This window comes from Alosa alosa, chromosome 7 (genome assembly GCF_017589495.1).
Source record: "Alosa alosa isolate M-15738 ecotype Scorff River chromosome 7, AALO_Geno_1.1, whole genome shotgun sequence".
NCBI lineage: Eukaryota > Metazoa > Chordata > Actinopteri > Clupeiformes > Clupeidae > Alosa > Alosa alosa.
This window is the reverse complement of record NC_063195.1, coordinates 25,373,241-25,396,078: the sequence shown is the minus strand read 5'-3', so window position 1 is coordinate 25,396,078 and position 22,838 is coordinate 25,373,241. Positions and strand designations below refer to the sequence as shown.

Genomic DNA, 22,838 nt, shown 5'->3' with positions numbered 1-22,838 from the left:
GTTGGTTGGATCCACGTGTGACCCGGAAGTAGTATTTTTTTTTTAAACTAACACCAGAGCCCGTCTACGGACAGAGCTCCACCAGAGCCCGTCTGGCTCCCTGGCTCCACAGTGTATTTTATCGTGGGTCAGTGTTGGTGAGTAAACGTTTGCATTGCTGATTACGCTTAACCAAAAATCTAATTGAGACTGCGTTTTGGCACACGGCATGATCTTTGTAAAACATCCATCGTTCTATGGGCATGACTCCAAGTTCCATATGCATGTATTTCCGCCTTCCAGTCTTCATTGACCAATTTTACCTGATCAAAGTTAGTGTGAGCACACTGTTTGTGCACATTGACGTTAACGTTAGATGTCGGTGGTGGCACAGTTAAATTATTATTAGAACATGGATGTTATTTTCGTGTTTCAGAAGTGTCTACGGGATCTCCATGTCTTGGCAAAATGGAGGCCCACGGTATTTTAAAAGCCTTTCCAAAAGTGAAGCGATTAAAGGTCGCCGAGACCAAGGGTGCACCTCCACCCAAGAAGAAGTCCGATGAAATTGTAACAGGTAAAAGCTTGTGTGTGTGTGTGTGTGTGTGTGTGTGTGTGTGTGTGTGTGTGTGTGTGTTATTGTGAGTGTGTGTGAAAAAGGGAGTTGTGAAAGATGTCCTTAAACCGTCTACGTCTTGAACAACCTCAGCTTTCATGTTTCTTCGCTCATGCTTGCAGGCACTGGGTTCCAAGGTGTCTCCATATACATCCTTCCAGCTGGCATTGGGAAAGCCAGATGTGAGATCTTCCAGAGACAGATCACCCAGAATGGGGGAAAGATTGAGCAAGCGCTAGGCCCTGGTGTGACCCATGTCATTGTGGAGGATACCATGGACTGTGAGCGAGCTTTGAGGCTGCTGAAACAAGACGCCTTGTCTTCCTCAGTCAAATTGGTGAAGTGTTCTTGGCTGAGCATGTGCATATCTGAAAAACGGTTACTGGACACTACAGCCCACTGTCTTCTTCTTCCAGACAGGTATTACACTGTAACACTGGCTCGGTTTCTACCAGAAACCTTAAATTGCTCCTTGTGTGACTAAAGTTAATCTTCATAGTCTCAGAAGTATAACTTAAGGAATGCTTTGAACTGTGGATCTTATTTCTGTGTAGCTTAGTGTTGCTGGTAGTCACTTTTTAACAATGGGGATTGTCTTCAATCCTCATGTGTAAGCATCTGTACCTTGTTTTGCAGGGACATGCAAGACAATAAAAGCAAGGCAAAAGAAGACCCTGTTAAAAACAACGCTACCAAAGAAGATATGACACAACAGCATAACTTCCAATCAGTGCATGAAGACCCAGCGGATACGGTAAAGCGGGAACTCTGGGACATGGGCATCACATTAAAAGGAATGCAACTACTTTTTGTAATTTGTAGTGATGTTACAGGGAAGTCTGAATTGTCACATAGCACACAGTGAGTAGTACATGCTGAACTGAATATGCGAATGCTAGCAAAAATTGAACAACTTGCGGTTATCAACGGAGCTGCAGAAACAAATGATGTAGCCCTCTCTCTTGTGCCTCTAGATGACGCAAACACAAACGCAGGAACGTAAGGACAACTACAGGGATGAGGATGGCGTGTCCCAAAATGACCTGGATGCACTGATGGGTGGCCATCACCCTACAGAAGGTCCCTCGAGCCCACCGGACACCACGGTTGCTACCGCCCCTGCCACTCCACAGCCCAGCCTGCCTGGGAAGTGGGTGTGTGCCCAGTCTTCCGTCACCAAGGGCAACAACCACAACAAGCACCTGACAGACAAGCTAGAGCCTCTGGCCAAGGCCTACACACACAAGGGGGACAGGTGGCGTGCCCTGGGCTACTCCAAAGCCGTCAACGCCCTGAAGAGTTACCACAAGCCAGTCACGTCTTATGAGGTGCGTGCTGCTGTTGTGTGATTTGGCCAGTGCTATTTTGTTATTTATTTATTTTTTGTCCTGGGGTACGTTGTACATCACAGTGCTTTGTTGCAAAAATGCAGCTCCATTTCCAGACGGGTCCCCACATGTTTTTGTATATAAAAACAATGACTGCAGTGAGATTTTCAGTGATTGATAGCTTGCTTGCTATTTAGGGGTCACCAAGCTATAATTATGTGCCAAATTGTTTTTTATAAACATCTGCCCAGAATTTTCCAATTGTTCCATCCATTACTCTGTGCCAGCAGGTATAACGCAATGCTTTGTTGTCCTGACATTTGTTTATTCCTTGTCGGTCGAAAGGAAGCGTGTCAGATCCCAGGCATCGGCCACAAAATGGCTGACAAGATTATGGAGATCATGGAGAGTGGACACCTGCGCAAGCTGGACCACATGGGGGACGACGTGCCCGTGCTAGAGCTGTTCACCAACATCTGGGGCGTGGGAGCCAAAACCGCACACCTGTGGTACCAGATGGTGAGACACAGAGCCCACCCCACTACACACCTGATGCTGTTTATGAGTGTGCTGTAGTGGTATAGTTTGTTTATTTGTTTATTTATTTGTTGATGCAGTTAGTCTATTGGACAAAATGTAAGAAATGTCCTGATGAGCTATCAAAGACACAACAGTCAGTCGGCATCACAGCGTGTGCTTTGAAATTGGCTAGGTGTGCATTTGCCTTTATGGCTCGTCAGGAAATGTTTTCAATTTTATCCAATCTTCTTACTGCAGAAACAGACAGACAAATAAATAAATAAACAAACTATACTACTACAGCACACACTGCGATGCCGACTGTCTGTTGAGTCGCCTTGTATTACCTGTGTGAGCTGCCGATGTTTATCAACCTGCCAAACGTTGTCAGACAGTCAGATATTTCAGGGGAATCTTTGCATCTTCATTTAGTGTATCAGGTTTAATGACATAAAACCCCAGAAACAGATTTGTTGCTTTTGTACACTTATGTTCTGTCTCTTTTATTTTCCCAAACATAGCCTAGAAAAAGTCTTTCATAGCAATTAACGGCAGGATAAATGAGCAGCATATAGTCATTCTGAAATAAATGTGCGAAACATTATTTGTGTGTTTAGCTCAACTGCTTCAGTCACTTGTGGTCCTCACTGTTTTCAGTTTAAATTATTAGAACAGCTGCAGTTGTGATAAATATGTGTTAAGTAAAAAACAGCTCTTTCACTTCTACTACTTTTCATTTTTGCTTCAAATTTATTTTCTCAGGGGTTTCGCACCTTGGATGACATCCGTACCAAAGCAACTTTAAATCACACACAGCAAATTGGCCTGAAACACTACGACGACTTTCTGGATCGAATGCCACGCGAAGAAGCAGCTGCCATCGAGAAGACGGTACACTGTTTACTCTGACCGAGCGCCTACCTAAATAATTAACACGCCGTAAACAGCTTACAAATGATATAAGCTTATAACAATATTCCAATGAAAGAGCAACCAATAAATATTCTATGGTATCCACATCAATTTTAACTCCCGCCATTAGATTTATGTCCTCGCTGTTAAATCATGAAGGACACGGCATCTTCTCCTGGAATTCGTCACACTAATAAGTAAAAAGCAAAGCTTGTAAGCCCGAGCAGGACATTAAAATAAACAGGGCATGAACACAAGTTTGCGTTGGCCCCCAGCACATTGTCAATCTTCCTCCCTCCGTGGTTGATGGAGAAAGCAGAGCACGTTGTGATGTGTGTGTGTGTGTGTGTGTGTGTGTGTGTGTGGGGGTTTGGACAAAGGAGTTGGGGTTGGAGGTGGACTGGGGAAGGAGGAGGAGGAGCGCTCCTGGCGCTTGGCGCGGCATAAGTCGGCCAGCGTGCGCGCGGATACCTTCGGTCATTCGCGGGACTTGGGAACAGGGCCAGTTGTTTTTCTTGCCGGGGGTACGGCTGCTTTCCCTTCTTGGCCTCCCCTGGCGGACCCCGCTTAGAGATAGAAAGAGCAGATCGAGGAGATGACTGTAGCATGTGTCCCCCTCCGGCCTGTCAGCAGTGATATGTGGAGCATGTAACCACTCCGTCTCGAATGAGTTAAGTGCCTAATTGTCGGAATGCAAGGTAGACGCAGGAGAAACACACAAGAGAGAGGGAGAGAGGGAAGGAGGAAGGAGAGAAAGATAGGGATTAAGCTGGGGGTGGGGGGGGCTGTGGTAAAGGAAAAAGAAGAACGAGAGTGTGAGAGGGAGAAAGAAAACATAGTCAACCCTCATTTGATTTTGAAGTCTTCAGACCTGTGGAGGGGAAGTTTTTGGAGGTAGCAGTAAGAAGCAAGGCCAGGGGACTAGATGAGATTTCCAACACCATCTCACTTCTCAGGGACCTTCTCTGCCTCTGTTTGCATCTAATGTATTACTGCACATGGACACTGTATTAACTTCCCTAAGATTGTCCAGCGTTCGTGATGGTCTTGCGTTTTCACTCATTCTGTCTGTGTGTTTGTTCGTTCGTTCACTCATTCTGTCTCTCTCTCTCTCTCTCTCTCTCTCTCTCTCTCTCTCTCTCTCTCTCTCTCTCTCTCTCTCTCTCTCTCTCTCTCTCTCTCTCTCTCACTCATCCTTCTTCCCTCCATCCGGCAGGTCCGGGATGCCGCTCATGTTGTAGACCCAGGGCTGGTGTCGGTGGCCTGTGGCTCCTACCGTCGAGGAAAGGCCACGTGCGGAGACGTGGATGTCCTCATCACTCACCCGGACGGAAAGTCTCACAGGGGCATCTTCAGTAAAGTCCTGCACATCCTGCATCAGAGTGGTATGGCCAGATCCAGAGTCTCGGACGGCCCGGCTATTTAAGGGAGAATTCCGGCACATACATCTCACATTCATCTCCGTTTCTCAAGGTCAACGAGTACTGTTGGTACAAAAGAAAAAATAAAACAATCGGTTCTACCTAGCTCCAGTTGCAGCCAACCGCTGCCAGGGAGCTACAGTGCTACACTCTAGGGGCATATTCATGAGCCCCCATTTTCATGCCCCCAGTGTAGCACTTTTTTGTCCCGTACCGACTCGGTGACCTCGAGAAACAGAGATCTATGTGAAAATCGCCATCGAGTTCTCCTTTTAGCACTGTCTATGCTTGGGTGGACTGTTGTGTTGGTCTCTTTATTTGTATGTCTTTTTCTCGTCTTTATCTCTGCTACAAGGTATAATTGCTGTAATTTATTTTGAGAACACTTAGCCCCAATCCCCTTTCTCATTCTTACTCCTTCCCCTCCCCTACCCCTTTGAGTACGCCTTCCCTACTTGTCCCTCGAAACTGAGTGGCAAGGCATGAGGGTGAAAATATTCCCCTTGGAAATGAGACAGCACTAGCCTACCATAGGGGGAAAGCCCAGGCGATTGAAACACTTTTTAATTAAACGTAAGTTACAAAGAGATTGTACCACACTGAAAGCTAAACTAGCAGTCTACGTGTTTATCTAGAGTCTCAGATCTTTGCTGCAGACTACATTAAAGATAGAGGCTGTGGTTCTAATCCAATTAAGTGTTCAGCAAATTACCTCTCATGGTCCTCCCGGTGTACATTCAGTTTTTGAAAAAACAAACAAACAAAAAACAAACTGTACGTACACAGTTTTGTCTTCCTTTAATAAGAGACAAACCTAGTGGTTTCATTCTACCGAGTCATTAACAATTCCAGTCAATGAACATGCAGTGTCAGGCGCATGGGAGGGAGGGGTTTAATTTCACTGTTGAAGTAAAATATTGTCACTTTTTGCCAGACTCATAGAAACACATAGAAATACATCTCCCTAACCACAAACTACTCTTTGGTTGATCACAATATTCACTTTCTCAACACTGGGAATATATATCTGGATATGTGTTAGGGATTTGTTGGCATTCCAGACAAACGAAAAAGCCATTTTTTTTAAACATAATTTAATAATTTATTGATATTGTTTTTTCTCCTGTCATAGTATATTATAATCACATGTTCTACTGATTCCAGAGGAAGGCAAAAACTCCTCCTTGGACACTGATTGATAATAACATTTTTGTTTTTATATCCACTTTTTTTTTAGGCTTTCTCACGGACGACCTGGTGAGCAACGAGGACAATGGTGAGCAGAAGAAGTACATGGGCGTATGCCGGTTACCCGGCTCCAGGCAGCGTCACCGGCGCCTGGATGTGATCGTAGTGCCGCACAGCGAGTTCGCCTGCGCGCTGCTATACTTTACGGGCTCGGCCCATTTCAACCGTTCCATGCGGGCCCTCGCCAAAACCAAGCACATGAGCCTGTCCGAGCACGCGCTCAACTGCAATGTGGTCCGCCAGGGCACCGCCAAGGTGGGAGTGGGCAGCCCACTGCCCACACACAGCGAGAAGGACGTCTTCACTCACCTGGGTGTCCCGTACAGGGAACCCCACGAGAGAGACTGGTAGTGTGATGATGGGATTTGGGGAAGAGGGATTTTTTTTTTTCCTGAATCGGGACTTCTGTGGAGATATTTTAAGGTTTCTTTGGGAAATGATCCGTGTTGGTATGTGACGTGTGTGTTCCTATTTAAGATGATGTTGGTAACAGTTAAGGGATACTGAGGACTTTTCAGAAACTGAGAGGAGTGCACAGCAAACCATCATGTTGAGTTTTTTTCTCAGTTTTCCACAAAACATTTGCAGGGGAATGTGTATTGGTAAATTTTTAACACTGTTCAGCGCAAGAATGTAGATTAAGAACCTAGCTGTCATGGTTTATGACCATGAAGTTATCTATATTTTTAAAACTGTATGCATGTCTTAAATTGAGTGTATGTAGATTGTTTGCTGCTTATACCTGAAGTACAAGTAAAAAAGAAACTGCAAAATGGCTTATTCATATTTTAGATTACTTATTCGTGTCACATTTTTTTCTACTGAAGTTCAGTGTGGCCACTGACCACCTGTTTAATTGTGTTCAACGGTGGCCGCGCACCGTTTCGTTGGTGAAGCATTGTTCCTTTACAACTGGGAGCAACGCTTGATTGGTTGGGTGTCCTCCAGCTGATTACTTTTGCCCAATCCCAGAGCAAAGCGCTTAGTGGGCGGACAGAAACACAAGTTGTTCCCATCACGTTGTGCACATGGAGAAGGATGTGACTTCGCCACACCCAGCTGATCCAGCGTTCTAGTTTGAAGGCGCAGCTTGTGTAACAGCTGGAACAGCCAGTGGTACCGGCTGCAACTAAGAAGGCGGCGCATGCTGGACGGCCTGTTTGAGTTGTGATAGTGGTCGACTGAACAACTCCGTTCTATGTCGACTGTCGACACTCAGGCTAGCCGACGGAGGCCGAATGTGTCCACTTTGAAAATGGGTTTGTTTCTTTACGTAGCTGGTCCTGTCAAGCCTACCGAGGTCACAATCAACGAGGTAAGTGCACTTGATGGTTTCTGAGTGGTCAGAAGTTTTTACTGACGCGCGCACCCCTCTATGTACAGCTTTCATCCTGAAGAAGTCTAGTTCAAGTCTATCTCAATGTTCCAGACGATTAGCTTGTTTACATAGCTAGCACAACAGCTCACCGTCAGTCGCAGTAAACTTGTTACATTCGTTATCAGGCTGATATTGTGTGGATCTCATCAGCTGAGAGACCACTATGGTTGCTAACAATACACAAAAGTAAAGTTGTGTTTGTTCTTGATTTGATTACATTTGCAGTGAGGGATCTTGGTGCACTTTATCTGTGGACAAATTAATTGTTAGCCCAGAATTTCAGCAGGTTTCTACATTGCTTAAACTCGAAAGTGAAGGAGCATATCGTTGAGGCGACCCAACATGTGTGAACGAATTGAATCGACTGTTTGAATGCGAGCACGCGGTTGTTGTTGTTTTTTTTTTGTTTTTTTTTATCACTGCATGTCACACTATCTCAAACACCTACATAGGTAGGTCCCTGTAAGACTGAAGTAATCAGTTCAGTTTCGGACTGTCAGTGTAGCACGTTTCAACCAGGGTTCTCTGATCCAGAGGGGGGGGGGCTAGGTAGTGAACTATGTCTTATCAGTTGGCAAGTCCCTTGCACGACACAATGCATTGTACACATTTGACGGGTCCAGTAAGGTCAGACACACGTGGCGATTAACTTACGTAATGTATGGATGATATATGTTGCAGATGCAGAGTCCAAGTGACAGCTGAGCAGGCAGCTAACGTGTTTGATTAGAATATAGCCGGGCATATAGCAGCCTACTTTGGCAGCACGTTCAGTTACATGATGGACCTACGAATCATTCAATATTTGTTGTACACACTGTCCATAGAACATGCAACATGAGCCGAATGAATGTTAATGTTCAGCTAAAAGGTTGTATTGAAATTAGAGTGAACTGTATCATCACTGGGATATTTAGGCAAAACAGATGCACGTGGACATTCTAATCCTTTAGTTTAAATGGACAAAGAGCAGAAGTCATCAGACTTGTTTAGTTTTTAGTTTAGAAAACTGTTTTTAAGATGATGGTAACTCACCAACTCAGATGATTGGTGTAACTTGTCCATCCATAGAACAGGATGAGCCACTAGCCTTCTGTATCACACCTGTCTGTAGGCTATCAAGCTTCTCTTGTCTGTTCCAAAGTCGAAGCGATTAATGATAGTGTGTCTAGTGTTTTTTCCCCCCTTGGTAGAGAAGAGCTAGCTGTTTGTGGCCTTTATCTGTATCCTTTATCCAATTATCTACACTCACCATGTGTGTCTTTCACGTTTATAATATAAATCTTTGTTGTTGTTTATTTATTGTATTTGCATTGGATTAATCTTTGGGATATTTAGCCAGGGCTTGAATTACGTGGGAGCCAGAGGGAGCCGAGCTCCCATAGAGTGAGGACTGGCTCCCATGAAAGCAACAAAGTCAAAAACCTGAGGGGGTCTCTCATATCTGAAGGTGTCTGGCATTGTAATTTAATCTTAAACAACTCATTACCCATCCCTGTGCGATCTCTTACCATTAAAGACGTTAAATTAAAATATAGGCTACTACGGGACGTAGACCTACACTACGCTCTTGAACAAAGCATGACACTTCACCACCACACCACTAGACTATATGAGCAAACCGTATCGATTTGAAAGCACTCGCAAATCTGAAGAAGTCACCCTGCTTTGATGTGAGTGTTTTGTCTATTTGCATAGGCGTTGGGCTAGCCTACGTTTGATACGTGCTGAAAAGCCCTGTTTGCTGTTGAACTTGCGCTTCACCTATTCTATGTTGATTGACAAAGCCATAAATGATGGCCCATAATCCAGCCTACAATGATTGTGTTGTCTGATGATCTAGCTAGCCATTCAGAGCTCCGGAAAGTTCCCAGCTATTTTGAAACACCTGTAGCAATCTCTGATGGCGGAATATTCGATGGCTACCCGACAATATCTCAGTGCAAACTCTAAAATTGTTCGTCTATTAATTTTCCACGGTTCAACACATTAGCCTACTAGAACATAGTTTGGCTGGCTTTATTCATTTCTGCCAGTTAGTGCTTTTCCCCCTGTAAGTTACACTACATGCATTATTGTGTTTGACACTGAGGATAGCCTATCTGAGACGGTGGTCTAGTTTAAATAAGTTACGTTGTGAAATGAAGAATTGACACAGACTAAATCTTTTAGTCTATTTCTTTGTATTGTTAAATTGAAATGAGATATGTACTATTACAATCAATACTATTTTGTAATTAATTAAAAGTAATCAATTTCTATGAAAAAATCTGTCTGTTGTGTGCGTGTGTCAAGGTAAAGCCTAGGCCTATCGTGCGCATATACTGTAGCCTACTGCGCAAAGCGCCACTTGCGCCTATACTATTTCATTGTATCGCCTTGTTAGGCTATGCGCGGGGTGTGCCAACTTTTTATGAGATAGAGACCCCCTTAAAGACAAAAAGATAATTCGAGCCCTGTATTTAGCCCTTTTTAAATTGTAATAACATAATGCAATGTAAAAAATTGAACAAGACTGAACAAGGCAGCTGTTGTCTATTCCATACCAGTTTTTCTCACATATAACCAGTGGTGTAGTCTAGTTAGTTGTAGTGGGTATACTGTGTAGTGGGTATACTGTGATCAATCCCAAATGTTAATACCTGTCCTTGCCTATTTTAAGTGGGTATACTTAAGTGGGTACACCACGTAGACTACACCACTGCATATAACCAGAGACTGCATAGGTAGGCTAAAAAGTGTATGTTCCCTTGTTTGCATTTGAGTTCTTAATGAAAGTTGAAAGGTAGAACTGAAACATTCTGTATACCTAAAATGTCCCACGGCACACTAACTAACTGTGTGAAGAAAAAATAAACATACCATAGCCTAAAATTTCAAATAATACACAAATATGGCCTTATAATGGCTTCAATGCAAGACCTGCTCAATAAAACAAGTGCCCTCTGTTTCATTTGTAGGTGACTATATCTAATTTAATTGTTGTTATGAACTGGATATGTGATGATTCTGTGAATACTGGATATGGGGCTCCCGTTGTACAATGCCTGCATACCACAAATAGTGCAATCATACAATCAATGAGAGCATGTGGTTATAAATTCTTTGATGCAACAGTTGCTTTTTTGGACCAGTGAGTGACATTTGGGTAATTTTCTGCAGCTCACCTGATGATCTCTCACGGCACACTAGTGTGCCCCGGCACAGTGGTTGAAAAACACTGGTGTAAGACATCTGAACAAAATGAGTCAGATTCACCTTAACGATTTTTTTAGACTTTTGTGTGATTTTGTCATTTTTGTGGCAAACAGATAATAAGTGGAGTGGGTTGGAGAGTCTACAAAATATAAAAAGAGCAACCTGATTAACTTGATAAAAAACTGTGTTATATTCCTTCTATATTTGTATTACCACAATATTAATGTAATAATTAAATTATCTCGCCAATTGTCAATTCTGGTATATCGTGACACCAAGTCTTCACCCCAAACTGCGCACCCAGTTTAAACCTCAGCAGGATTTAAGGTGTAGAGCCAAACCTCCAAAAATGTATTTGCAGGTTGTCAACAGTGTTTCATCGGCTTGCAAGCAAATCCATGCATGCATCCTCCAGTTTTCTGTTGCCATTAGTTTATCCATGAAATACCTGAGCTATTCAGATGAATACCCATGAAAAGGTTTCTTCATACAAGATATATCAGTCATAATCCTATGTGGGTGGATGGCTGGTGGAGACTTAGTGAGTGAGTGGAGGAGGCAGTGACAGCTGTCCACTTCAGACCAATTAAACTGAGAAGAGTTGGGATCAGATAAGGGGATTAAATGCTTCTTAAGACCATATCGAATGCAGCCACAAATGCCCAAAGTGCCTAGCTGTCTTGGCTAAGGGGGAACAATGTGGAACAGTTAAGGCACCCATATTGGGAGTGTGTTTGGTATCTCCCCATTTCAGCAGTGTCTCATAAGGGTTTTGGGTAGGTTGAAGTCATTGAGAAGATGATGATGATGATCCTCTGGCAGGGTAATGCATTCCACTGCCATCTCAAAAGCCAGAGAAGAAGAGGTGCTTGTCTTCTGTCAATCTTTGTTTATCAGCTGAGAGGTTTTGTCTGCCTTAGCGGCTTAACACTATCTGTGGGTGCCTGTGTTTAGAGTGAGAGGGCAGATATTTAGAAAGAAGATCACTCAGAAAAAATAAGTCTAATTAGACCCAGCAGTCGGTACGAATGAATAGTGTTATCATTTTTTTTTTTTTTTTTTTTTTTTCATGTAAATCTATCACGTAGAGCACTGAGCTGTTAATGTGTATGAAAACCAAGAAAAGGGCTAATCGTTTGGAGAGCACAATTTGGAGAGCAGTCCTGAACTTCAAGACAAGACAGGATCAGAAACAGATTTGAACAGCACACAGAGCATTAACCATAGGGGTTTTGTGTGTGTGTGTGTGTGTGTGTGTGTGTGTGTGTGTGTGTGTGTGTGTGTGTTTAGCGTGTACAGGTCAGGTTGGGGGTTAACTTTGCCCACTGGTGGTTATAAATCTACCTGAAGGAAGACCTTGACCTCTCTGGATTAGTATAGAAATGCGTGAAATTGTCATTGTATGACTTTGAGTGCCTCAGAAAAGGCTGCTGCACAACACACACACAAACACACTCCTACCCTGCTGTGGTGTGGCCATCTGTAGGGAACCGTGGTTGTTGTGTTGTGTCAACAGGAGTGTGTTTGTGTTTGCTTTTGTACAGGCACACCAGCGTTAGTGTGTGTGCCATGCAGGAGAGTGCTTGCCAAGTCAAAAGTATGTGGGCTCCCGTGTGCTGAACTGAGTCGATGTGAGAAAGAAAAAAAAAAAACTGTTCGAGAGGAGAGGACGGAAGAGAACAAAATGTTTTGTTTTGTGTGTGTGTGTGTTTTATATGGTTAGTGAGAGAGTGGTGTGGTGTGGTCTAGCTGGAGAAGGGCTTTGTTTCGCTGGCCTGACTGTACATTGTGTGTGTGTGTTTGAGTGTGAGTGTGTGTGTGAGAGAGAGTGTGTATGTGAGTGATCGAGAGATTGAGAGTATAAAAAAGATACAGGGTAACACAGGAATGGCAAGCCTCATAACACACACCCTGAACAGTTGACACACACACAAGCTCTGAATACAGAGAGAGCACCTTATTATAAAGTGCCCATACTCATGGCTCACTCTACAATGCTGGCTGGAAAATTCCGCTGAGCAATCCCGAGAGAGAGAGAGAAAGGAGAGAGAGAGGAGAGGGAGGAGAGAGAGAGAGTGAGAGAGTGAGAGAGTGAGTGAGTCTTTCTTTTCCCCCCTTGGCATTGTGACCCTGCTGTGTAGAAGAACCACACTGGATTGAGGAGCAGCTGATAAGCATGTCACTCCATCTGGGCACATGGCCGGTAGAGGACTAACATCTACTCTTTTACCATGTAATGATTAACTGACATTGAGAGGGAGAGAGAAACTATACTAGGTTGTTTTAAAGCACTCTTTTGTTTTAAAAGGTGAGTGAATGACCCTGCTTTGAACAGCCCTCTGGGACAGCCTCTGAGACAGCTTGGACTTTCTGTGTTTTTTCGTGATAAGCTGGAGCTGCTTTAGTCATAGTCAGAAGTTTCCTGTCTAGTTTGAAAAGTGAAGGGAAATCTTGTCATTGTTTACTCGTCTATGGACCATACTCTCTGTGTTGTCTGCCCCCCCTCCTGTTCTCCGCTGATCTGACTCAAGCAATCAGCATTTAGGGCAAGTTTTCTTTCACCTTATCTGATCCTTGGCCTCAGCTGTTGGTTGTGCAGTGGCCTGAGGCCACGGGAGGGGTTTGGCTGTTTGCATTGTGCTCTAAATGGGTTTGTGAGGCAACACTTCACAACACTGATGCAACGCGAACCACAGAAGCCGAGGAGTTTGACACGGGTCAGCAGGTTGGATTTGAACTGGGGCGAGCTTTAGCTTGACTGACTCCTTCGTGTGACGTCTGGACTAGGAGATAATCATTTAATTTAATCTTTTTTTTGGGGGTGGAAAGTGGTGGTTTTGGTGAGGGTGTGGGGGGAGAGGATCAGAGCTTTGACGTTTATCTAAACAGTCTGCCTCCCCCCTTTGGAACAGCTGGGACACTGCTGTCTCATGAGGGCAGGGACTCTCGTGGGGGGTGACGCTCCTTGGGTTTAATACAGTTGGGTTGAAATACATGAGGACACCCCTTACTTCATTGTTATATAAGAAAATGTGTTCTCGATCTCATTGTGTTTGTACATGGTGCATAAGTGACATTCATATGTGAGAGGTATGATGCATCCAAGCTGACCCTTAAACCATAGGATGGGATCTGGATCTAGATACAATCAAATTATTGATTAATTGAACTCTCACAATTAGGACTGTTTCATATGATTTCAAACTGTCAAATGCAGCTGATAGAATGTTTTCTCTTCCATTTTTCCCCACACACCTGCTCCACCTCTCTGTCTCTCTCTCTCTCTCTTTCTCTCTCTCTCTCTCTGTCTCTCTCTCTCTCTCTCTGTCTCTCTCTCTCTCTCTCTCTCTCTCTCAGAATGTAATACACTGTGAGGGCCTGAACAACCAGAGCTATGTGTGTGAAGTGGGCCACTGCTGCGGCAACACGCAGTGCTGCAGCTACTACTACGAACTCTGGTGTAAGTGCTCATCATCCTTCTCTCTCACCCTCATCATCCCTCTCTCTTCCTCATCAGGGCATTTTAGGGCAGCCGTGGCCCACTGGTTAGCACTCTGGACTTGTAACCGGAGGGTTGCCGGTTCGAACCCCGACCAGTAGGCACGGCTGAAGTGCCCTTGAGCAAGGCACCTAACCCCTCACTGCTCCCCGAGCGCCGCCGTTGTAGCAGGCAGCTCACTGCGCCGGGATTAGTGTGTGCTTCACCTCACTGTGTGTTCACTGTGTGCTGTTTGTGTTTCACTAATTCACTAATTCTCTTCCTCATCATCCCTCTCTCTCCCTTATCATCCTTCTCTTCCTCATCATCCCTCTCTTCAATTTGAACGTGGTTCAACTTTCAAAGCGTAACACGAGCATAGTCCATTGTCAGTTTAGGCAATAGAACGTAGACCGTTTGTGTTACTTAGGAACGAGATATAGTGTAACTTATTATGGTCTGAGCGTTGCATTATGCAATACCGCTGACGCTTCGTTATTTCCAGTTTGATCCGTGCCTTAAGGCGATGATGCATTGGAAAACCACATAACTAGTTCCGTTTATTTTGGTTGAATGATCATGACTGATTGCTTACTGATAATTCAAGTTTAGGCAATAGAACGTAGACCGTTTGTGTTACTTAGGAACGAGATATAGTGTAACTTATTATGGTCTGAGCGTTGCATTATGCAATACCGCTGACGCTTCGTTATTTCCAGTTTGATCCGTGCCTTAAGGCGATGATGCATTGGAAAACCACATAACTAGTTCCGTTTATTTTGGTTGAATGATCATGACTGATTGCTTACTGATAATTCAAGTTCTCCAGAAAATAAAATGTTGCCCAATATCAATGGGAACATGCCAGAACCACAACAATGAGGAACACTGCCCTGCAGCACTGCTCAGATAGTTGCCCCATGTGTCTTCAGATTTAGCGTAGCCATGGCCGTGATCAAGGATTCAACTCCCAACGAGTGATTGCGATAATCTTCCCGCAGGCCTCTTTTAAATTTGGTTTAAGAGAAAAATAAATAAATTACATTTGAATTTAGAGGTCCTGTTGTTCTCTATTGTCGGAGGGGAAGAAGGCAGCTGGATGTAAGCAGGGAGCATTTGACAGATTAAGACCATTACACTGAATAACTAACAGCTCATAGGTATTAGATGTTTCAGATCTTCTAGTCTGTTAACTTCTGACCCTATTATTCTGTTTACTGGTGATACACCCTCCCAATAGAGCCGTAGTGGTCTCCTTTCACGTGTTGCGCAATGTTTCCTTTCATTGACTTATTCGTGACGGCCCACCACAATATCAACACTGACCACCACACAATGGTTTTCTATGTTGTACTACTTAAATTGGATGAAATCCTTTCATTGTATAGCTATGTGCACCTTTGCACAGCCGCTCCTTGTGTCTCTGTTCATCAACAAACCTGCATGCACGTTTAAAGAAAACATTGAAATTTGTTCAGAACTGTGAACACCCCCGTCACCTATCACCACAAATAGAATTCAATTATGTGGGGAACACTGTTGCGTCAGCATTCTCATATGCCTCTGAATGGGAACATTAAACCACCAACATGTCAGCATCCACTTTGTCTTAGCCATATTGCCCAGATACCATAAATGGGGGGAGAAAAAACTTGACTACATGTTGGTGTCCACTTTTGTTTGTGCTGGGCAGGGTTCTGTGTATTCAGTCATTTACAGACATTGACTAAAAATGTTAATGTTTACTGAAAGAGCATCTCGTCAGAAGATCTAAGGACTGCATAGCGTATTTGAATAGCAGGATTCCATGCCATTGCGACCTTTTTTGTTTAGGATGGACAACATTGTGTAATCAGTGAACTGCAGACACCACCATAACCGCTGAGATATTGCTTAAAAGTTTAAAAGAGTCATCTGATTGACCCCGAAGACTACATAGCATATCTCCATCCTTACATCAATGAGAAGCGTACATGTGGGAAAAATGCTCCTTTATTTAGTCTTGTTTGTTTGCGCAGGGTTCTGGTTGGTGTGGGCCATCATCTTCATCCTAAGCTGCTGTTGTGTGTGCCACCACCGCCGCACCAAGCACCGGCTGCAGCAGCAGCAACGCCAGCACGAGATCAACCTCATCGCCTACCGGGAGGCCCACAACTACAACTCCATGCCCTTCTACCTAAGTAGGAACGCATACGGCTCACAGACAGACAGACAGACACTCTCTCTCTCATCCCTCTGTTTCCCTTTGTACTAATGTAACTGCTACCCACAACTACAACTCCATGCCCTTCTACCTAAGTAGGAACGCATATGGCTCAGAGGCACTCTCTCTCTCTCTCTCTCTTTATCTCTCTGGCTGTGTCTCCGCATACTTCCCTCAGTTCACTGCTAGTGTGCACTGAGTGATGGTTAGTATTGTCCCAATATCTGCACTGTATACTTAAACTAAGTATTTGAAGTGTGCAAGTAGGCAGTTTGAGACACAGTCTCCCTCTCACTCGTCCTTCTGTTTCCCTCTGTACTAATGTTACTGCTACTCCACAACTACAACTCCATGCCTTTCTACTGGTGAATAAGGCTCAGAGACCACTTGTACAGCTCTGTTTCTTTCCTTCTCTCTCTCTCTCTCTCTCTCTCTCTCTCTCTCTCTCATCAAGTTACTAGTATAACTGTTAAGTGAACTCCAGGGTCACCATGTCTTACTGTTTATGTGTATGAGGGTTCAAAAATGTATTAGAAACTCACCAGGCTTGTGTGGAAGGTCTGAAGACTCTCCATGTATGGGCACGCTGGTTGCAAACTGTGCTGACCGCGTGCTTAGTTAATTTAAAACACTAAACTAATAGATTATCTTGTGAAGGTGGAGTAGCAATGATGCATATCTGCCGGTGAATTTTAGATATGCTTGTTCTAGTGATGACTCTCAAAAACAGTCAAACAGTCATAAGTGTTATCTGGCCCCAAGAGACCTAGCGTACAGTCATCACAACGTGATCAATCAGATCCTTGATTCCAGTCACAGGACGTCAAGAGGCGACGTCTGAAGTTTGGTCTCAATGTGGTCGACAATGAGTGGTGCAAGTAGTTAATCCGTAAAACTTTAAACCAATTCAAACTGGTGAAGCATATTCAAACAGAAAGGGTAGTGGTGCTTTTGTCAAGTTTGGTGGGTTGGTTGAGGGTTTTGTCAAGTTCGGTGGGTTGGTTGTTTTGTGAAATAAATAATTGCCGTCTCCAAGACAACCTGTCCAACTTGTGCTCTCAAGGAAATGTTCTAAAACTCAGGAGACTTAACTAACGGTCATTGTCACCTAATAACTCTAAACCCCTATGTGCTCTCCCCCTCATTCCCGACAGGCTTATCTCTTTATAAGTGAACTGACCCCAGATTTGCAGTGAAAGGATATCGCATGTCGATGTCCCCTGCAAGAGCTCATGAAAGAGGGGACATTTGACACCTTTGAGGGTTTGAATGTAACAGGCGACTGTGTCTGGACCTTGTCTCAAAAGGCTTTAGGGAGTCTCCTCTCTTTTCGCCATGACAAACTGGGATATTTCGAACAAACTGGGACATGTTTAATGTCACGTTCTGTCCCAGTGTGGTGTAAACCTCGTTTGTTTGAGATCACTGATTCCCTTTCTTCCTATTTTTTTTTCCCTTTCCAAATGATACCGAAAAGCCCAGTTTTCCGTCACTGCCACTGCCAGGCGTTGACCGAGTGCCAAAGACCTTGCACAGTGGGCACAACTGGCATCTTGTTTTCAGTCGGTTTGTTCGGTCGTTGTTTCTGACTTCCGCGACCTCCGTTAAGCTGGTTTCCTCACCAGAGCGATCTCTGGAGACTTGGTTTAGCCGGCCTGTTTCCTTCCTCTATGCAAGCTGCTGCCCGGTGGTCACACGACCAGTGTGGCCTTGCAATGGTTTTGTCTTTGTCCTCGCTGACTTTTAAAGTCATGGGACCGATGTGATTTTTTTTGTGACTGATGTGATTTCATGACAAGGCTTATCATTTAGAAAGTGTATGAGGTCTTTGATTTGTGGAATTGTAAGTAACATGCAGGGGGTAGATCTTGTTTTTTTGTTAAATGGCCAATGTTTGTTCCGTGTTCTACTGAGCCTGTGGTTTGAAAAGGAATCAATGACACTCTCAACTAATATCCTTACACCAAACAACTTTGACAAGATTTTGGGAAAGACTCTTGAAAGATTGGAGTCTTTTAACTCATGCCCCCTATTCAAGCTTTACTCAAAAGACTACAATCTTTCAAGGATCTTTCTCAAATCTCGTCAGAGTTGTTTGGTGTAAGGAGGCCATTAGTAATATGAAGTAGTGTGCTCTGTAGTAGCGAAGACCCCTGTCGAAGTGCGTTTTTGAAGCCCAAGAGTTGTTAGTTAGTTTATTAGTTGTCCCCTTGGGGAAATTCTTTTTCACATTTTCCATACAGCTTTTCATCCTTCATGGTCACAGGCACAGAGATGCACATACATGAACACATACATGGGAATGACATACGGACATGCACCTTACATACATCACAGGCAATTGACACAGACCTTGTGGGTATAGTGAGATAAAGGAGATAAATAAATCCTTAAGGAAGTTAAAGTTAAATGATTTTTTAAAAAATGGCAGACAAATATGTTTTTTTGTGAGGTGATAATGAAACTAAAAAAATTATAAAATGTGGCCCCTGTTATACCAAATAGTACTATATGCAAGTATATGTAGTACTATATGCAAGTTTATGTAGTGCAATCAGAATTTGTGTTAGATTTGGTCATTTAACTGACGCTTTTATTCGAAGTGACTAACAGAGCTTTCAATGAACCACATTATAATAATCAATAGGCCAAAATCATATGTGTGTTTTTTTGGAATATCTGTGCCTGAGGTTCCTAATTCAAGTCCAGTGTAGAACTGAACAAGAGAATCATAAGTTCCTGTGACAGGCTTAATATCTTAAATGAGGATGCGACAAAGAAGGGAATTCAAACATTGAATTTGGCTGTTTCAGCGAGGGCTGTTTGCTCTCTGATCAATACGAGATTAGTTGGGATGACCAAATGGATGTCTATATATATCCATGTCAACAATAGTAGGAACAAGTAAGAAAAAAAGTTCACTTGGTGCACTTCACTGCACTGTGTCAAAGTTCAAGCTGTGATGAAACTATCTCTCTAAATGTGTGTGTAAATTTATGTTTTGTCAAATGATGTATTGATCAGGAAACTAAATGATTTTCATTTCTTTTTAAAGGAAAAGCTGTTTTTTTTTTTTTTTTTTTTTTTTTTTTTTCCCTTTTTACCTTTACTATTACTACGTACTATTATTATAAGCATAGTGCAAACACTGCTCTTGGTCTTTCATGTCTGACTCTCAATCCTCTTTTGTGTCTGTAGGGTTCCTCCCCAGCTACCTGCTCCCAGACTACGAGGAGGTGGTGAACCGGCCGCCCACCCCTCCTCCCCCCTACAGTGCCCTGCACACGACCGCGGCTGCCCTGCCCAGCGGCGCCCACAGCCCGGGGGACCAGCCCAGTAGCCTCCTGCTGCCCCCGTCCCTCCAGACGTCCCCGCACGCCCCCCCGACCCCGGACGCCCTGCTGTCCTCTTCTCGGCCCAGGCCTGGCCCCGAGGAGATCGACCCCCCGCCGGGCTACCACCTGCACAAGACCCCGGAGGAGGAGCCCGTCGTCATCGGAGGCCTGGAGAAGCGCGGTAGCACGGGCAGCAGCGGCAGTGCCGGGGACCTGCAGAAGGAGCCTCTGCTGGGGGGGGAGATGCAGCAGCCTCCTCCTCCTCCTCCTCCTCCTCCTCCTCCTCCTCCTCCTGGGGGTGGGGGGAAGGAGAGGGGGGGTGGGGGCCGGCCCCGGCGTTTCACCGGTGACTCAGGGATCGAGGTGTGCGTGTGTGGACGCGGAGGAGGGGCCGTCGTTGGCGGGGAGCTTGTTAGCGGGGGCGGGGGTCATAGGGGCTCGCTGGAGATCCGCGACCCCAAAGCGGAACTGGAAGGGCTGCTGAGCGCCGAGCAGCAGCGAGATGATGACGACAGTGGTGGCGGCGCAGCAGCAGCAGCAACGGTAACGGTTTCCCAGACGACTTCTGCGAGGCCTGCAGCCACCGTTGTGACACCGAGGGGCAAGTGGCCGTGGAGAGGAGAGGGGCAGAGAGCAGGGGGGTGTCCCCCTCGTCTCAGCCACACCCGCCCGTGTGCCTCCTCCTCCACACCATCAACGAGCAGGAGACGCCGCCACACAGCTGAGCACCAGCTCCCTCCATCTGGGACAGAGGGAGTGACGGAGAGGGAGAGAGAGAGTGTTAAAGAACAGAAGAAGAGCATTTTTTTTTCTTATAGTGCGTGCTTGAACTTGAGTGAGTTTGTGTGTGTGTGTGTGTAGGTGCGCACACACAGTTGAAGGATTGTTGCTCGGTTGTTGTCCTTGGGGGTAAGTTGAAGCCTATTTCGTACTGAAGCACCTTCCACTCACTGTGCGTTTGTGTTTATGCCACAGTGGCCTTTTGATGGTATTTTGGGAGGAGCCTTCTGGCCCTCCTTGCTTTATGTCTGGATTTTGCACCCGACAGTGAGTGTGGTCAGTTGTTACACCCTGCCTGGCTCATTTTAAAGGTGAGAGGAGCAGACAACAGTGAAGGATCTGAGCGAGACGGCCCTTTCCTGGCTAAACGTCTTCACTGAGACTACAGCGCCATCTGGTGGCTTCACCAGTGACTAATGTTCAGTTCACTTTTTTGTGTGTGTGTGTGTGTGTGTGTGTGTGTGTGCAGGGTGTAGCAGGGAGGGGGTGAAGCAGTAAGTCAACATACTAACAGACAAGTGCCTCTTTTTGCAGATGGTGCTTTGTTTTTTTGTTTGTTTGTTTTATACCAAAAGAAGATTGTGTGACCTCATGGTCCTCATGGTAACACTGTTTTCGCTTGTTGAACGGAGATCATGAAAATCACGTTAAACCAAAATAACATACATGATTCCTGTTTTTGCACTTGCTTGTTTTCTTGTTGTCTTGTCTTCGTACATTTCATTCTTTTTTTTTGTCCACCGTGTAATACTACAAATATCTGCACAGTCTTAACCCTCGGCGGGACCCTGCTTAGCTTGCCTCATCACAATTTGTACGAAACAGTCTCTGTGAGGACATTTTGTACACACCACCTCGAATAATGCCTGTACTGATTAAGTGCTTTTGTGGTTTAGCTTCAAGTGCTTTCTTGGCCAAGTTGCCACTTTAAAAACCTCACACAGTGCTTTTACGTGAAGACAACCCATATAAAAAAAATCTATAAAATTCACACATCCATTTATATACAGTATAAATGATATGTGTGTTAACACATAAATATGGTCCTTTTCATATATGCTAACATAGAAAATATGTTTTATATATGATCTCTCTTGCATGTTAAAGGGCATTATGCCATTTCAGTTTGAAATATGCAAGTTCTTTACTAGAATTATCACACAACTATATTTTACATGACATGTGTAATGTATGTTTTTATAGACCTTTTTCCATATGGGTAGTCGCTCGCCCGTCAGACATTGCCATTAGCTTTGCAGTGTATTTGACAGATGTTTTTCCATATGGGAGTGTCTTATACAGGAGATCCAGGTTGTTGTACTGTATGACATGGGGTGAAATGTTTATCCATGGGTGTCAGGAATATCTCAGGTTGACATTACCGAAATAGTCCTTTCTGAATCAGAGTGAACTTGCACGATTGTACCATGTCTTGAGAATTGTTGTTGTTGCGGTGGTATGTCATCACCGATATCACTTGAACACACCTAGTGTCATGATGGAGGAGATGATGATGATGATGATGGAGATGATGAGGAGGAGATGGAGGATGCTGACAGTAATGATGATGACGACGATGATGATTAGGTAAAACTGGGACTGTGTTACAGCCGCCTTATCTGACTCCTCCACCACCCCAGATTCTTCGCACACCACAAAGAACCACACCTTTGACACAGCATACCAAAATAACAACCACATTCTGTTCTCAAGATTGGCCTGGCTAAGATTTAAAAAAAAAAGACTTCATCCATTTTCATAGTCACTTTTACCTTGTGCACTGCATTTCTACTCAGCATGGCAACTGTTGTTAATGGATAGATAGACTTAACCTGATAGAATTAACCTTATTTTGTTGACTGTAGTTTTCATTGAGGGGTGTTTGTTTATTTTTATTTTTTTTGCTATTGGTCAATATGATTTGCATCATTACCATCTTCATCCTCCTCAACATCTTCTGCAGTCACCATCTTGTGTCTTCACATTTAAAAACAGATTACAAAAAACAATGCAGTGATGTCTTTATGCCTGTATGTTGGATACTGTTGGGCTTTTGAAATGCAGTTCTCTAAATTTAAGTTCTGTTGTATTAGAGAAGATCTATCCACCTAATTGTATCACATCTGAGAAGTTGTGTATACATGCTTACCATTTAGTTTTGTATAGATATAAAGCAAGTCCTTAAATTATTATGGTACATACTATAATTAGTAATAAATGATTAAAGCAGAACTGTGCCTTTGTGAAAATGTATAATGACGTCAATATAAGCTTCAGAACCACTTTTTATTTTCAATTGTAGATAGTGTTATGGTATCTTGGCTGAATCATTTACATAATGATTTAGAAATGACTAATTTCTTCATGTATTATGTTATTGGTTTTGTAGATCCAAAGCATAAAGCCTATTTTGAAATTTCAGATATTGTAATGGCGGTTTAAG

The 22,838-nt window shown here is 43.9% G+C and overlaps 2 protein-coding genes across 2 annotated transcripts; both read left to right on the top strand.

Moving 5' to 3' along the window:
• The first annotated feature begins 28 nt into the window (after positions 1–28).
• On the top strand, positions 29–6,799 carry poll (polymerase (DNA directed), lambda). Its single transcript, XM_048248199.1, has 9 exons — positions 29–137; positions 416–556; positions 718–1,015; positions 1,232–1,349; positions 1,570–1,923; positions 2,269–2,442; positions 3,205–3,333; positions 4,571–4,739; positions 6,013–6,799. The coding sequence occupies exons 2-9, from the start codon at positions 448–450 to the stop codon at positions 6,372–6,374; spliced, it is 1,713 nt and encodes a 570-aa protein (XP_048104156.1). The 5' UTR covers positions 29–137; positions 416–447; the 3' UTR covers positions 6,375–6,799.
• wbp1lb (WW domain binding protein 1-like b) lies at positions 6,796–20,340 on the top strand. Its single transcript, XM_048249022.1, has 5 exons — positions 6,796–7,338; positions 13,957–14,059; positions 16,096–16,257; positions 19,479–19,887; positions 20,148–20,340. The coding sequence occupies exons 1-5, from the start codon at positions 7,222–7,224 to the stop codon at positions 20,338–20,340; spliced, it is 984 nt and encodes a 327-aa protein (XP_048104979.1). The 5' UTR covers positions 6,796–7,221.
• The last annotated feature ends 2,498 nt before the right edge of the window (positions 20,341–22,838 follow it).

Excerpts from the sequence above, each read along its gene's own strand:
- poll (XM_048248199.1), top strand. The coding sequence starts at position 448 with ATGGAGGCCCACGGTATTTTAAAAGCCTTTCCAAAAGTGAAGCGATTA. Across the intron at positions 1,016-1,231 it reads TGTCTTCTTCTTCCAGACAG|GGACATGCAAGACAATAAAA; the intron begins GTATTACACTGT and ends CTTGTTTTGCAG. Across the intron at positions 2,443-3,204 it reads CACACCTGTGGTACCAGATG|GGGTTTCGCACCTTGGATGA; the intron begins GTGAGACACAGA and ends TTATTTTCTCAG.
- wbp1lb (XM_048249022.1), top strand. The coding sequence starts at position 7,222 with ATGTCGACTGTCGACACTCAGGCTAGCCGACGGAGGCCGAATGTGTCC. Across the intron at positions 7,339-13,956 it reads CCGAGGTCACAATCAACGAG|AATGTAATACACTGTGAGGG; the intron begins GTAAGTGCACTT and ends TCTCTCTCTCAG. Across the intron at positions 14,060-16,095 it reads CTACTACTACGAACTCTGGT|GGTTCTGGTTGGTGTGGGCC; the intron begins GTAAGTGCTCAT and ends TTGTTTGCGCAG.